Source organism: Chlorocebus sabaeus, chromosome 23 (assembly GCF_047675955.1).
Source record: "Chlorocebus sabaeus isolate Y175 chromosome 23, mChlSab1.0.hap1, whole genome shotgun sequence".
In the NCBI taxonomy this organism is placed as follows: Eukaryota; Metazoa; Chordata; class Mammalia; order Primates; family Cercopithecidae; genus Chlorocebus; species Chlorocebus sabaeus.
The window spans coordinates 38851129-38867643 of NC_132926.1; the positions used below are offsets into that span (position 1 = coordinate 38851129).

A 16515-nucleotide genomic window follows, 5' to 3' on the forward strand; every position below is an offset into this window, starting at 1 on the left:
GTTTTGACTGATATTTAATTACATAATTTACCAAGAGGATCTCACCAGAATGTGGAAAAGTACTGAATTTTAGAACAATTCACATGTTTTTTTAAAAAAAAAATGTAGTCAGCCCTTTTATCTGTATCTGGGGAATGCAGGGTAAAGGAATAGTAAATGAGTATTGGTATAAAAAAAAAAAGGTGTTACTTTCTAACCTGTGATACCTGTTACTTTGGGTATCATTTGACCTTTATTTCTGTGAAACAAAGGAGTTCTAACATCCTCTAATTATTATAATATTGTTCTAATTTAATCTATCTTAACCTGTGCCACAGTTCGAAAACCAAGCTTTTACTATTGGCATGTGCAAAAAAATAAAGCAGCAAGTAGACTTGGAATCTTGAATGCAAATTTAGATTTTGCCTCTTAATAAATGTATACTACAGTGTCCTGGGACCAGTTCTCTAATTTCTGAGTCCTAGTTTCTGCATCTGTCAAATGGGATTAGAGATACCTACTTTCAGGATGTGATATGGTTTGACTCTGTGTCCCCACCGAAATCTTATCTTGAATTGTAATCCCCACATGTTGAGGGAGGGACCTGGTGTGAGGTGTTTGGATCATGGAGGAGATTTCCTCCATGCTGTTCTCGTGATAGTGAGGGAGATCTCAAAAGATCTGATGGTTTAAATATGGCAGTTTGCCCTGTGCTTTCTCTCTCTCCTGCCACCATGTAAGACTTTCCTTGCTTCCTCTTTGCCTTCTGCCATGATTGTATGTTTCTTGAGGCCTCCCCAGCATTGCAGAACTATGAGTAAATTAAACTTCCCTTATAAATTACCCAGTCTCAGATACTCTTTATAGCAGTGTAAAAACTGACTAATACAGAGAATTGGTACTGGCAGAATTGGGTACTGCTATAAAGATAACCTGAAAATGTGAAGCGACTTTGGAACTGGGTAACAGTCAGTGGTTGGAACAGTTTGGAGGGCTCAGAAGAAAACTGGAAGATACAGGAAAATTTGGAACTTCCTAGAGACTTGTGAATATTTTTGACCAAAATGCTAATAGTGATGTGGACAGTGAAGTCCAGGCTGAAGTGGACTCAGATAGAGATGAGGAACTTACTGGGAACTGGACCAAATGTTATTTTTGCTATGCTTTAGCAAAAAGACTGGCAGCCTTTTGCTGCTGCCCTAGAGAAGTGAAGAACTTTGAACTTGAGAGAGATGATTTAGGGTATCGAGCAGAAGAAATATCTAAGCAGCAAAGCATCTTAGTGGTGACCTGGCTGATTCTGAAAGCATTCAGTCATATGCATTCACAAAGATATAATTTGAAATTGGAACTTAGGTTTAGAAGTGAAGCAGAGCATAAAGGTTTGGAAAATTTGCAGCCTGACTATGTAGTAGAAAAGAAAACCCCATTTTCTGTGGAGGAATTCAAGCCAGATGCAGAAATGTGAATAAGTAACAAGGAGCTGAATGTTAATAACCAAGACAATGGAGAAAATGTCTCCAGGGCATGGCAGAGATCTTCGGGGGCAGCCCCTCCCATCACAGGCCTGAGACCTAGAAGGGAAAAATGGTTTCCTGGTCAGGGTCTCACTGCTCTGTACAGCTTCACGACATGGGCCCTGCATCCCTGCCACTCCAGCTCCAACTGTGGCTAAAAGGGGCCAAGTTATAGCTTGCACCATTGCTTCAGAGGATGCAAGTCTGATGCTTTGGCAGCTTCTATGTGGTGTTGGGCCTGCAGGTGCGCAGAAGACAAGAGCTGAGGTTTGGGAACTTGTGCCTGTATTTCAGAGAATGTATAGAAACGCCTGCATGTCCAGGTAGAAGACTGCTGCAGAGGCAGAGCCCTCATGGAGAACCTCTGCTAGGGCAGTGTGAAAGGGAAATGTGGGGTTGGATCCCCCATACAGAGTCCCCACCTAGTGGAGCTGTGAGAAGAGGGCCAATATCCTCCAGGCTCCAGAAAGGTAGATTCACTGAGAGGTTGCATTATGCACCTGGAAAAGCCACAGAATGCCAGCCTGTGAAAGCCACAGGGGCACCCTTCTGAGCCACAGGGGTGGAGCTGCCCAAGGGTATGAAAGCCCACCCCTTACTGCAGTGTGCCCTGAATATGAGACATGGAGTCAAAGGAGATTTTGGAGCTTTTAGAGTTAAGGGCTGCCCAGCTGGGTTTCAGATTTGCATGGCGCCTGTGGCCCTTGGTTTGGCCAATTTCTCCCATTTGGAACAGGAATATTTACCCAATGCCTGGTCCCTCATTGTATCTTGGAAGTAACTAACTTGCTTTTGATTTTATAGGCTCATAGGTGGAAGGGACTTGCCTTATCTCAGATGAGACTTTGGTCTTGGACTTTTGAGTTAATGCAGTAATGAGTTAAGACTAGGGGACTGTTGTGAAGGCATAATTGGTTTTAAAATGTGAAAAGACATGGGATTTGAGAGGGGTCAGGTGCAAAATGATATGGTTTGGCTCTGTCCCCACCCAAATCTGATCTTTAATTGTAACCCCCATGTTTTGGGGGAGGGACCTGGTGGGAGGCAATTGGATCATGGGAGGAGGTTTTTCCATGCTGTTCTTGTGATAGGGAGTTCTCAGGAGAGCTGATGGTTTAAATGTGGCAGTTTCCCCTGTGCTCTCTCTCTCCTGCCGCCATGTAAGACGTGCCTTGTTTCCCCTGCCCCTTCCACCATGATCGTAAGTTTCCTGAGGCTTCCCCAGCCATGCAGAACTGTGAGTCAATTAAACCTCCTTTCTGGATAAATTACCCAATCTCAGGTAGTATCTTTATAGCAGTGTGAGAATGGACTAATACAGGATAGTAATGAAGATTACAGAATATGTAGATCAAGAAGTGCTAAGTAAATAGCAGCTATTATTATGTAGTCAAATTGAATGTATACATTGTGGTACTTCAGTGTCCTTTAAATTGAGTAACTAGAAATTTGTGGCTCAATCTGCTCACATCAGATGACATATTATTTTATGCCTATACTTTTTTCTGGTTAATAGATCTAAATCTATTCACTCAACTTCTATTTACAAAACTGGTAGTGTGGCAAGACGTCTCCTTTCTAGTTAAGGCTGTATAATATTAAGTTCATTTTACTTAAATTAACTATGGTTTGGGAAATGCTTTTCATATCATCATGTATGCCCAACTTGATACTTTAGTGGGACAGTATATTTCAGAAAAAACAAATGCATCCCCCAAAATTCTAGGGTTGAATACATTAGTCAAACATATAACAGTGTACTTCAGAGTTCCTCTAAGGGCAAAACTCATGGTATGAAATACAAAACACTCATATTTATACTTTTGTATTTTTGAAATGCAGTCTTCGTGTTAATTTAGCATTTTAATGACCAGCATGACATTATCTTAATAATTTGGAATGCCAATATGTTCATTTAAGACTTAATATAGTAAGTATCTGAAGAAAAAAATGGAAGTGACTGAATGCTTTTGTATCTCTTAATTATAATTTGTGCTCCACTGTGATATGAAGGATAGAAGAGGCAAAAACAGAAATTAACTTTGATGTTTAACCTTACCTTAAGACTGTTAAGTGGCCCACATAATCTTAAAAAACTCTGTCAAGCATAATGGATGTTACTCTGCAGGTCCCTGCCAAGCAGCAGTCATAAGGTTATGAGGCACATGGATTTTGGAATTAGGAAGAGTTGAATTCAGATCCAGGTGTCGCCTTATAATGTGACTTTGGGCAAATAAAAGGCTCAGTTTTTGTATTCTTACCTGTAAAATGGACTCAGTAAAAAATATTTGAGATAATTTATTTACTGTACCTAGCCATGCAGCTTGACACACAGAATTACAAGTCAGTAGTTTCCAGTATGATTATTGTGAAAGGGATATTTTGTTTCACCTACTGAAAACTTTTTCAGTCTTAAAATTTTTATCTAATTGGCTGTATTAGAGATGTCTGCTATATAACTTTTATATAATCTTAAAAACGATTTCTTTCCTCCTTGATCTTCTGGGGATAAGCTTACCAATATTTTCATTATTTACTAAATATAGCAGCCCCCACCCCTTATTTATGGAGGATAGGTTCCAAAACCCCCAGTGTATGCTTGAAACCACCCAAATTCTATATGTATAATGTTTTTCCTATATATACATACCTATGGTTAAAGTTTAATTTATTAATTAGGAACAATAAGAGAGTAACCGTAACTAATAATAGAATAAAACAATTAAACAATATGCCAGCATCACTAATCTTGTGCTTTAGGGCCATTATTAAGTAAAATAAGGGTTGCTTGAAAACAATCACTGTGATACCGTGGCAGTCCAACTGGTAACAGAGATAGTGATGTGGTTTGGCTGTGTCCTCACCAAAATCTCAACTTGAATTGTATCTCCCGGAATTCCTATGTGTTGTGGGACGGACCCAGGGGGAGGTAATTGAATCATGGGATCAGGTATTTCCCTTGCTATTCTCATGATAGTTAACAAGTCTCACATGATCTGATGGGTTTATCAGGGGTTTCCCCTTTTGCCTCTTCCTCATTTTTCTCTTGCCACCACCATGTATCCTGCCATGATTCCTGCCATGGCCTCCTGCCATGATTCTGGGGCTTCCCCAGCCATGTGGAACTCTTAAGTCCAATTAAACTTCTTTTTGTTCCCAGTTTTGGGTATGTCATCACAAGCATGAAAATGGACTAATACAGCAAACTGGTACCAGTAGAGTGGGTGTTGCTGAAAAGATACCCAAAAATGTGGAAGCGACTTTGGAACTGGGTAACAGGCAGAGTTTGGAACAGTTTGGAAGACTCAGAAGACGACGGCAAAATGTGGGAAAGTTAGGAGACTCTTAGAAACATGTTGAATGGCTTTGACCAAAATGCTGATAGTGATATGAACAATAAGGTCCAGGCTGAGGTGGTCTCAGATGTATATTAGGAACTTGTTGGGAACTGGAGCAAAGGTTACTATTGTTATGTTTTAGCAAAAAGAGTGGTGGCATTTTGCCCCTGCCCTAGAGACTTGTGGAACTTTGAACTTGAGAGAGATGATTTAGGGTATCTGATGGAAGAAATTTCTAAGCAGCAAAGCACTTAAAAGGTGACTTGGGTGCTGTTAAAAGCATTCTGTTTTAAAAGGGAAACAGCATAAAACTTCAGAAAATTTGCAGCCTGAGAATTGAAAAGAGAAACCCATATTTTGAGAAGAAATTAAAGCTGGCTGCAAATATTTGCATAAGTAGCACGGAGCCTCATGCTAATCCCTAAGACCATGGGGAAGATGTCTCCATGGCCATGTCAGACACCTTCAAAGTAGCCCTTCCCATCACAGGCCCAGAGGCCCAGGAGGAAAAAGTGGTTTCATGGGCCAGGCCCAGGATCCTCATGCTGTGTGCAGGCTAGGGACTTTGTGCCCTGTATCCCAGCTGCTCCAGCTGTGGCTGAAAGGGACCAAAGTAGAGCTCAGGCTGTGGCTTCAGAGGGTGGAAGCCCCAAGCCTTGGCAGCTTCCACATGGTGTTGAGCCTGTGGGTGCACAGAAGTCAAGAATTGAGGTTTGGGAACGTCCGCCTAGATTTTAGAAGATGTATGGAAACACCTGGATACCCAGGCAGAAGTTTTACTGCAGGGCAGGGCAGGGCTGTCATGGAGAACCTCTGCTAGGGCAATGTGGAAGGGAAATGTGGGATTGGAGCCCTCACACAGAGTCCCTACTGGGGCACTGCCCAGTGGAGCTGTGGGAAGAGAGCTGTCATCCACCAGACCCCAGAATGGTAGATCCACCGATAGCTTGCACTGTGTACCTGGAAAAGCTGCAGACACTCAACGCCACCCTGTGAAAGTGGCTGGGAGGTAGGCTGTACCCTGCAAAGTCACAGGGGTAGAACTGCCCAAGACCATGGGAATTCATCTTTTGCATCAGCATCCTGGATGTGAGACCTGAGGTCAAAGGAGATCATTTTGGAGCTTTAAAATTTGGCTATCTCACTGGATTTCAGACTTTCATGGGCCCTGTAACCCTCTTTGTTTTGGCCAATTTCTCCCATTTGGAACAGCTGTATTTAACCTCTGACACTGCATGGCACCCCCCCGCCCTTGTATCTACGAAGTCACTAGCTTGCTTTTGATTTTATAGGCTCATAGGCAGAAGGGACTTACTTGTCTCAGATGAGACTTTGGACTGTGGACTTTTGGGTTAATACTGAAATAAGCTAAGACTTCGGGCGACTGTTGGGAAGGCATGATTGGTTTTGAAATGTGAGGACTTGAGATTTAGAGGGGCCAGGGGCAGAATGATATGGTTTGGCTGTGTTCTCACCCAAATCTCAACTTGAACTGTGTGTCCCAGAATTCCCATGTGTTGTGGGAGGGACCTGGTGGGGAGGGGGTGCGGTAATCAAATCATGGGGGCTGGTCTTTCCTGTGCTATTCTCTTGATAGTGAATAAGACTAACAAGATCTCATGGGTTTATCAGGGGTTTCCACTTTTGCCTCTTCCTCATTTTTCTCTTGCCACCACCATGTAAGAAGTACCTTTCACCTCCTGCCATGATTCTGAGGCCTCCCCAGCCATGTGGAACTGTAAGTCCAATTAAACCTCTTTTTCTTCCCAGTTTTGGGTATGTCTTTATCAGCAGTGTGAAAACAACTAATACAGATGACTAGTAAGGGACTAACCGCCAGGGAGCGTCTCCAGTGGATATGCTGGACAAAGGGATGATTCACGTTCCAGGGCATAAGATCTCATTACTCAGAATTGCACAGAATTTAAAACTTATGAATTGTTTACTTCTGGAATTTTCCATTTAATGTTTTCAAACTGTTGTTGATTGCAGGTACCTGAAACTCTCAAAAGTGAAACCACAGATAAGTGGGGAGTCCTGTACGTAAAATTATTCCTTCAAATTGTTTCAGTGGATTTGTAGGGACCTGAGGGTGAAATGAGAGCAGCAGCATCAAAACCTGAGGGAAATTTAGATAGCAAAAGAAACTCGTCTAGTATACTGGCATGACAGAGGAACCAGGAAGTTCTCATGTTAATGTGAGAATCTAAGAATTAAAGAATTAAGCCTTTGCCTTTGAGGGAAGGAAAGGGTAGTGTGGCTTTAAATCAGGTTGAGATTGGTTCTGAGGGTTCTTTTTCCTTCCTTTATATTGATATGAATAGAGACACAACTGTTCTGCATTTCCATTTGTTTTTGTAAATGTCTTTGTAGGACTTAGGAACTGCTAATTATGGAATATAAGATATACATTAGTTTGAGGAACATTTGAAAATTAGGTCAAATGACACAGATTGTCACACAATTTTAAGACAAATGTTTTTACCTATTTGACCTAGTCTGGCAATCCCTATTTGGACAGAAATCTTCATTTGCAGGTCATGATCGGAAGCAGGGACAGAAAAAAATTGCCACCTTTTTTGTATTATGATACCAAGACATCAAACCTACAAAGTTGAAAGCATTATTTCTCAAGTTGAAGGCCTGGATAGACCTCAGCTTCTCAGTTCTGACACTTTATCATAGTGGAGAAGGAATAAGATTGCTTAAGAACACTGATGTTGGTGTCAGAAAGACCTGGGTTTGAACCCTGACTTTACTAGTTACTTAGGTCACTTTAGGCAACTCACGTTTTCTAAATCTTGTTTCCTCATCTATAAATGCTGAAAATAGTACCCACCTCATAGGTCTGTGGAGAGGATTAAATGGGATAATCTATACAAAGAAAGAGCTTGCATAATAGTGCCTAGTAATAGTGAGGTTATACCTGTATTCTGATTATAATCTCATAAATTTAGTTGTCTCAGAGTTCTTTTGCAAAACAGATAAAGTATAAGTAAGCAAAATAGGTGAACATATACTGAAATTTTACAAGATGCTGGTGATATAGAGAGACCCAAGACATGGGCCCCTAAAAGAAATTATTGATAGAAACAGGATACATATACATCAAAAGGTAACATAGGATCATCTGTGCAAAGTGCTATATGGCAGTGTTTTAGGAAGTCTAGAAGCTGTCATGGATCAGAAATACCATGGTGGACACTTCAGACAAAGAAAACAGATCTTAGCAAAAGCTACTCCTATCATAGGGCCTTGATAAATATTTGTGGGATCCAGGATCCCTGTAGTGATAAAGAAACTACATGGATTATGTAGGGGAGTGAGAAGACATATGACTGGAAAAATAAAAAAGAACCAAATTGTGGACCATATTGAGCTTGTACTATACACAGTGGAGGAGCACTTCAGATTTTTAATCATGTTGAGAAAAGAGTGTTAGCAGTGTTTGGGGGATAGAATGGAAAGAGAAGCCAGTGCTAGAAGGACTACTTAGTATCAACCATTGCAGTGGTTAAAGCAAGAGGTGAGGGAAGGCATGCATTAGAATGGCGGCGGTCAGAGTGGATGGGAAGGAAAAGGTCCTGACATAGTGTTACACGGAGTAATAAATAGGATGTGGAAGATGGGTTAGAATTGGCAAAATCTCTGCATGTAAGTCTGGATTACTAAACATAGTGAGAGCAATTCAAATCTCTCTTTAAGAATCGAATAAAATATTTAGAAATAAGTTACTGTTGTACTTGAGGTGAACACAAATGGCATTTCAAAGATGCTCGAGATACCTTGTTGGAAACAGGTGACAACTTCACCATTGTCTCCAACATGTTCTTGCCTTCTTTGAAGATGTCATGTTCATAATTCTGGATGTCTGAACCATCTATTATCCTTGTATGCTCTTATGTGTGAGGAACCATAAGGTGGGAACAAAATCCAGTCTTAATTCTAGAAATAACCATGCAATGAAAAAGTTTTCAGTCTTTGTTCTTACCATACTTGTTGTTGGTATTCTGTTTACCATTCAATGTACTATTATTGCTTCTCCTTAAAACTCGCATCCCCGAATGCAAGCCTGAGCAAACAGGACTGAGAACACACCGCCTGAGAAGGGAGTGCTTGGGGTCTCAAGACTTACTCTGTTTTTCTCCATCTTTGACACTTGGTTTGAAGAACCAAAAAGGATACAGCCGTTAGGAAGTAAGTTACCCAAACACAGTGACCAAACAGTGGATTAATTCTTCCAATGAGAAAGGAATACATTATTTCTATGAAACAGATTAGACTTTAAGGAGCTTAGATAACATTATATTCTCTCTACAAATAAATACAGAGGACCTAAGAAACCCTTTATAGATCCAAGTGTTTTCTTCTCCACTTTTCCATCCCCAAACCCGCCTTGCAAGGTATGGCCAGCTTATTTGGAGTTAATTAAATCAAGACCTTCGTTTTACAGACAAGGAAACCAAGCCCAGAGACATTGAGTACTAGGCCACTGCTGTCTTACAGGTCTGAAAAATCCTTTACTGAAAATTCTCTTAATCTATTAATGTATAGGTTTTGTTACTGTAACCCTCTCCCCAAGAGGAGTGAATATAAATGATGCAGAGTTTGGATGGCTACCTTAATATGAACCTAAAGTTGAAACCAATACAAACCTCTCTCAATAAATGCAAAGCAAAGAGAATAATCAGTCTTTCTTTGGCTTGTTAAATAAGATAAAACGTGTTCTGCTAAAACCATTTAACAGAAATATTGTGAAAGGTTTCCCCTAAAGCATTTTTCTATTTGATTTGAAAACTATTCCTTAGCTTATTATCAAACAAATCAGTAATCCTTTAGCTAATGCAGAGATAAATGGGCAGTCAGAAAACATAATCACCTGGTGTATGCAGCTGAGTATTTACGTTTTTCCTACTGAACAAAGATAAGAAAAATGCAGGTGACTTTAATGTGTAAAAACTACCTTTTAGTGCTAGCGCTAGAGGGAAAAAGAAATTACTGGCTCAAGCCAATCCTGTACTTGATAACTAAGCTGTATAGTCCATAGCTTGGCTTCAGTCCTGTTTTGAATCTCTTTTTGGACTTTTCTTGAGTGGACTGTTTAGGGCTGCTTCAGTAGTGCAGTTGTTGCATTTTTAAGCATAGTCTAGAAGGTTTGAAAATGTTTCTGGTCCTTTTTTTTTTTTCTTTTCCACTTTATGTTGCTTAAAGCTTTATGGCCAGGTTTTCTCATCCTCAGCATTATTGACATTTGAAGCTGGATACTTCTTTGTGGTGGGGGCTGTCCTGTGCCTTGTAGGATGGTTACAGCATCCCTCGCCTCGTCTCCCTTAGATGCCAATAGCATTTCCCCCACCGTGATAACCAAAAGTGTTTTCAGACATTGCCAAGTGTCTCCTAGAGAGCAAAATTACTCTCTGTTGCGAACTGCAGTGTTATGGTATTTGCACAAAAACTGGCAAGCCAATGGGAATATACCCATTCTATTGGTAGTTGTAAAAAATTAATCTAGTTATAGCAGCTGTATTTCTGGAATTTTTTCCATATTAACACTTGCTTTCTGAGGTGGTATCTTTTTTGTTCCTCCCAGTGCATTACACTGAAAAATTGCTGATTAATTCACTTAAATTGAAGACTAAGCCAATCATGTCATTTGGGTAATAGTTGACCAACTCTGCCCCTTTCTCTGTCAGGGAAAGCCTCTAATTTAGTAAGCAATGCTGTATCCTTTTGTCAAGTACATTACCACTCCTATTAGCAGTAGAGCAATTGAGACAGAAGAAGGTTAAAAGGTCACCAAGCTATTACATGGTAGAGTTAAGTTATGAATTGTAGCCTGTCTGGTTTGGAGTCTTCACTTTACTAGTCTCCATAACAGCAATTCTTCCAGTGTGGTCCATGGGGCCCTGGGAGTCTCCCCTGAAAGGGCAGACTATTTTCACAGTAACACACACTTTATTTGCCATTTTATTATGTCAACATTTGCACTGATAGTACAAAAGCAAAGATGAGTAAAACTGTTGGCATCTTAGTATACAGTAGTTAACTGTATTCACTGCCATGCACTTAAAATGTTTGAAGAAGCAAAAAAATTATTAATTACATTAAATTTCAACCCTTAAATACATGTGGTCTTTCTCATGTCACTGTGACAAAATGAGAAGATGCATAATCCACTTATATCACATATAGCATTTGATAGTTGTCTCAAAGAAAAGTGTGTATAAGATTAAACAGTGAATTAACCCCCTTTTTTTCATGGAATACCATGAGAGATAAACTCTGGTTTTCAGCCTTGGGCATTTGGCGATGTTTTCCCAAAAATGACTGAAGTAAACGTAGCACTTTAAGGAAAACAATTTAAAGTATTTGTTGCCAATTGATAAAATATAGGTTTCAAGCAAAATGTAGCATTTTTGAAGACTTATATCTGCCACTGTGAGCTTGATAAATGTGACTCTTTTCTATTATGAACTATGTCAACATTTGAAAGATCTGTATAACTCAGTGAACCAGTATTTTCCAAATGACTAATGCATGATAATAGAAAATCATGCATGGGTAAAAGATACATTCAAAATGCAAGATAGACTAACAGATTTCAGTGTAATAATCAAAAGTTCATTGATAACAGTTTTGGATTCCACATTGCAATACTAAAATCTTTAAAAAGCTAAATTGTCAAATGTTGGTGTAGTATCAACAAAAGGAAATCTATAATTACCTGAACTTAAGTTTCTGGAGGACCATTAACCTTCTGCAAGCTCACAGGGAAGACTGTAGCACTTCTCTTTCCCTGAGATCCTCCAGAAAGGAAGAAGAAAAGATAATCCTTGGGGGTAGGGTAGAAACCTATTGTGTGATGATCACAAGTATGTAACAATGCTTTATATAACTCTAATATATATAATCCACACAAACCCCCTAAAATGGCACTAATAAGGGAATAGACTCAAAGAAGTTAAGTCAGCTAGCCACTGTCACAGCTATTAGAGCACTGGAGCTAGGATTTGAACCCAGATTTGTCTGTATGTAAAGCTGATTCTCTTCGTAATAGTACTGAGACAGAAGAGGTGGCTATAAAATACTCTGATACTCCTTCCTAGACCACAGTTTCAAGGTTTGTTATCATTTGTAGCATGATACTGGATCCTCACAGTGCCTGCCTTTCATTCAGGTGCCAGGAAACATCTGCCTGAATGAATGGGTGTAATCTACCTGCACATTTTACATGCTTCTCAAGGTGTGTGATTAACTCATAATCCATCCATGACTTTCACCCGTAATCCTCCTTGTGGCAATTGCTTTGCTTGCGAGAAAATTAAGTAGACATATCTAGCTTTATGCGTGGTTTTCTCTCTCTGAACTCTAACATAAGCTCGGCTTCAGGAATTATTCAGTTTCTACTACATTTGCCATTCTGATTGGGAACCACCAGCATTCAGGTATTCACCTGGAACAAGGCATTTTGTTCCAAGGGTTCTTCACTTAAAAGCAAGCACCCTAGCAATAGTTCATAATGGAACTTTTTAACATTCTCAGAATGTTTGGCATAGCTGTGAACACACATTGAGCAATCAATAACTATTACAGATAATGATGCCCTTAAGACCAGGACATTTAGCTTTCCCATTCAAAGGGGGTGAAATATGCACTTTTACTATAGTGTACTTTTGGTTCCTTCTGCCATGTATCCTTATCCTTAATAAAAGATGTCAATTTCATATAGTTTTCTCTTGAGTTCTGACTGTTTTATTGTACCCTAGCCCTTTTAACAATATCAAACTTGCAACTGAATACCATTTAGCATTCATCCATTTTTTCCAATGGTGTTCATTATAGGCCATCTTAGTCCTCCTATCTGTATGACAAAAATTGATTTTTTTCACCGATATCTGTGGTACATCTGGCAGCTTTCCATGTACTCAGTTCTTATCTGATGTAGCCCAGAATGACTGCCTGAAGGGATGCCAAAAGCCTGATTAAGGTTCCAGATTTTTAGCTACTGTATTATCAATCCATTTGTTCATTTCAGTTTTACTTTCCCTTGTCATCTGTAGCTTACAGTTGAGTGGCCTAAACATGTTTTGCATATATTCCAATATCTAAGAATTTGGGAAATACGGTCCTAGGATTTAGACTTAATACCACCTTCCACTTATATAATACTTACTCATAAAATCTTCAGTGTTTCTGAAAAAGAAAAAAGAACATGAACATGTATTGAAGCAGGAACTTGTAGTAGATTTTCTATGTGTTATCTTATTGTCACAACACACACACAGGTGATATCCTTCCCAGTTTACTGATGAGGAAACACAGGGGTCAAAGTGGTAGATACCTATCCAAGGTAACAGAAGCTGTGAAGTGGTACAGCTGGGATCTAAAACATGTCAACTTCACCACAGATAGGCTCCCCGATCAACCACCTGCCACGGCCAGTATGACCACATCCAGGGGTGATGACATCATTTTCACAGGGTTGTTGAGAGCTAAAACTACAAAGTACTACAAACTATTATTTAAAATATAAATACATACTATATATGCATATGTGTGTATATATAACTCCTTGGGGAAACACTTCAGAATACCGTCCTAACCTTTAAACAATGCACTCATTTTCTGTAAACTAATATACAAACAACTGGTTGGTCCCTAAAAATAGCTGTCAGGTGACAGAGATTGGCTGAGCAAGAATAGGAGTATCTTCAGAATAGAAGCCAGAGAGGTTTTTGCTTCCCCAACACATTGTTGCACCATTCCCTGTTCCAGGACCTTCCTACTTCTCTGTAAAACGCTGGCCCAAAGCAGCTCCTCTACATTAGTCACAAGTTTCCATTAATCAGGGTAGCCTGTGCTGGACCTACAGCAGAGTCATTTCAGGTTATTCTCTTCTGTTACAGGCTTTCAACATGGAGTCAGTCCACTCACCCAAATCTAGCAGGGAATCAATGCCTTGTAATACGGAAGCATCTAGAAATTCTTCTTAACAGTGTTCAGAGAACAATGTGAAACCCTGGGGCCTTTTCCCAGAATAAGGGTGGTGGGAATGCTGTCCTGGTGACTAAGGCTGTTAGGTAAGCAGACAGTTGGCAAGATTCAGGAAGCTTCATTTGAGGACAGAATTTAGGGGGAGCATTTGAATTTACTGGCTTAATTACTTACGGGAACATTTATAAAAGAAATTGTCATTCTTTTTTTTTTTTTTTTTGGCTGAGCACAGGGGATTTTATTGATGGTACACGACAAGGTGGGGCTCCCTAGGCCCCTCCCCTCTTCAAGGGGTCTACATGGAAACTGTGAGAGGAGATTCAGTGTGGCGGGGGACTGAGTGTGGCAGGGACTACCCAGCAGTGAGGGCCTCTCTCTTCCTCTTGTGCTCTCGCTGGGGCTGGTGGTCCAGGGGTCTTACTCCTTGGAGGCCATGTGGGCCATGAGGTCCACCACCCTGTTGCTGTAGCCAAATTCGTTGTCATACCAGGAAATGAGCTTGACAAAGTGGTCGTTGAGGGCAATGCCAGCCCCAGCGTCGAAGGTGGAAGAGTGGGTGTCGCTGTTGAAGTCAGAGGAGACCACCTGGTGCTCAGTGTAGCCCAGGATGCCCTTGAGGGGGCCCTCCGACGCCTGCTTCACCACCTTCTTGATGTCATCGTATTTGGCAGGTTTTTCCAGACGGCAGGTCAGGTCCACCACTGACACGTTGGCAGTGGGGACACGGAAGGCCATGCCAGTGAGCTTCCCGTTCAGCTCAGGGATGACCTTGCCCACAGCCTTGGCAGCGCCAGTAGAGGCAGGGATGATGTTCTGGAGAGCTCCGCGGCCATCACGCCACAGTTTGCCGGAGGGGCCATCCACAGTCTTCTGGGTGGCAGTGATGGCGTGGACTGTGGTCATGAGTCCTTCCACGATACCAAAGTTGTCATGGATGACCTTGGCCAGGGGTGCTAAGCAGTTGGTGGTGCAGGAGGCGTTGCTGACGATCTTGAGGCTGTTGTCATACTTCTCATGGTTCACACCCATGACGAACATGGGGGCGTCAGCAGAGGGGGCAGAGATGATGACCCTTTTGGCTCCCCCCTGCAAATGAGCCCCAGCCTTCTCCGTGGTGGTGAAGACGCCAGTGGACTCCACGACGTACTCAGCGCCAGCATCGCCCCACTTGATTTTGGAGGGATCTCGTTCCTGGAAGATGGTGATGGGGCTTCCATTGATGACAAGCTTCCCGTTCTCAGCCTTCACGGTGCCATGGAACTTGCCATGGGTGGAATCATACTGGAACATGTAAACCATGTAGTTGAGGTCAATAAAGGGGTCATTGATGGCAACAATATCCACTTTACCAGAGTTAAAAGCAGCCCTGGTGACCAGGCGCCCAATACGACCAAATCCGTTGACTCTGACCTTCACCTTCCCCATGGTGTCTCAGGGATGCGCTGGCGATGCAAGAGAAGACGCGGCTGACTCTCGAACCGGAGAAGCAGAGAGCCAAAAGAAATTGTCATTCTACAGTTATTACCTTTTAACTTTTATTCCTAAAGAGAACAATAGCAACAAAATATGTTACTTGATAAATGTAATTCATAACCAGACTGATAACTAGAAAAAATTTTTGTTACTTTGCTCTGTGAATTAGTTTAAATATATTTGTAATTGAAAATTTACTACTGTTATTGGCTGAAATAAAAGAAAGATAATAAAGGATAACAGAGACAACTAACACCCAATTTAAGTTTATTTCTAAGTGCCATCTCTTTTAGAGAAAAGGCAAATTAAGAAAAGTTTAGAGAGAGGTACTAGTATGTTTATGAACTTGTATATGTGATAAGCAAAACAGACTTTAGTATGTAGAATTCCAGAATCAACAGGTTGCCAGCATCCATGTTTTTGAAGATTTGCTTAAGAACACAACCAAAAATGGAATAGGCAGTCTCTAATTATAAGCAGAAGGCTACAAAATCATTTTAGCTGCATAATACAGTTCTAGTTCTAAAGTCAACATGTAAGAGGAAAATTCCTTAGGAAGATACAACATTGAAAACCATTGTATCATGTAATATGAAATGCAATAAATTTTTCCTCCAGTAATAAAAAGATCACTGTTTCGTTGGTTTATAAAAATACATCTTTATCAGCAAATGTGGAAAAATGTTAAGAATTGGTGAATATTGGTAAAAAGTATATATCTATTGTACAATTCTTTCAACTTTGAGATTGAAAATTTTTAAAACAAATTATCTTTTAAACACCTAGTAATCACTAGACCGGCACTCTTTGTGGTGAGAAAATGAAAAATGTTAGAGACTAGACTAGTAAAAGAAGCAGATTCACATTTCTATCTTTTTCTTCAGGCCAAAGAGTCATAGAGTGGAGTAGGCAGAATGGAACTCACTTTTGAAAGCCTAGTGCTTTGTCCAGTCTTACTACAAGCCAGACAGGAAGGTTATAGAAAATGTTTCTGGATCAGTCTTGTCTGAGTCATATGAAATTGTGGTTTCAGCCAAGATGATATTAGGAATTGAGAGACATGGGACAAAACTTTTAAGATTATAAAAACATTTTGACTCTAATGGGAAACATGGGTAGAATTGTAACAACACTTGATTGAATTTTAAAAGATGCCTGTATAAGATCTTAAATTAGGAAAAAAATTATGTCCTAAGCAATTAAAGGCATAGGAG

General features: G+C 40.4%; 2 protein-coding genes across 7 annotated transcripts in view; one reads left to right on the forward strand and one right to left on the reverse strand.

Moving 5' to 3' along the window:
• The window catches only part of NR3C1 (nuclear receptor subfamily 3 group C member 1), a 126622-nt gene that overhangs the window by 73145 nt on the left and 36962 nt on the right, over window positions 1-16515 (forward strand). The gene's annotated exons all lie outside the window — the stretch shown is intronic.
• Window positions 14062-15326, reverse strand: LOC103244719 (glyceraldehyde-3-phosphate dehydrogenase). The gene has a single exon (XM_038006544.2). It carries the CDS (start codon window positions 15251-15253, stop codon window positions 14246-14248), a length of 1008 nt encoding a protein of 335 aa, XP_037862472.2. The 5' UTR covers window positions 15254-15326; the 3' UTR covers window positions 14062-14245.

Excerpts from the sequence above, each read along its gene's own strand:
- LOC103244719 (XM_038006544.2), bottom strand. The coding sequence starts at position 15,253 with ATGGGGAAGGTGAAGGTCAGAGTCAACGGATTTGGTCGTATTGGGCGC.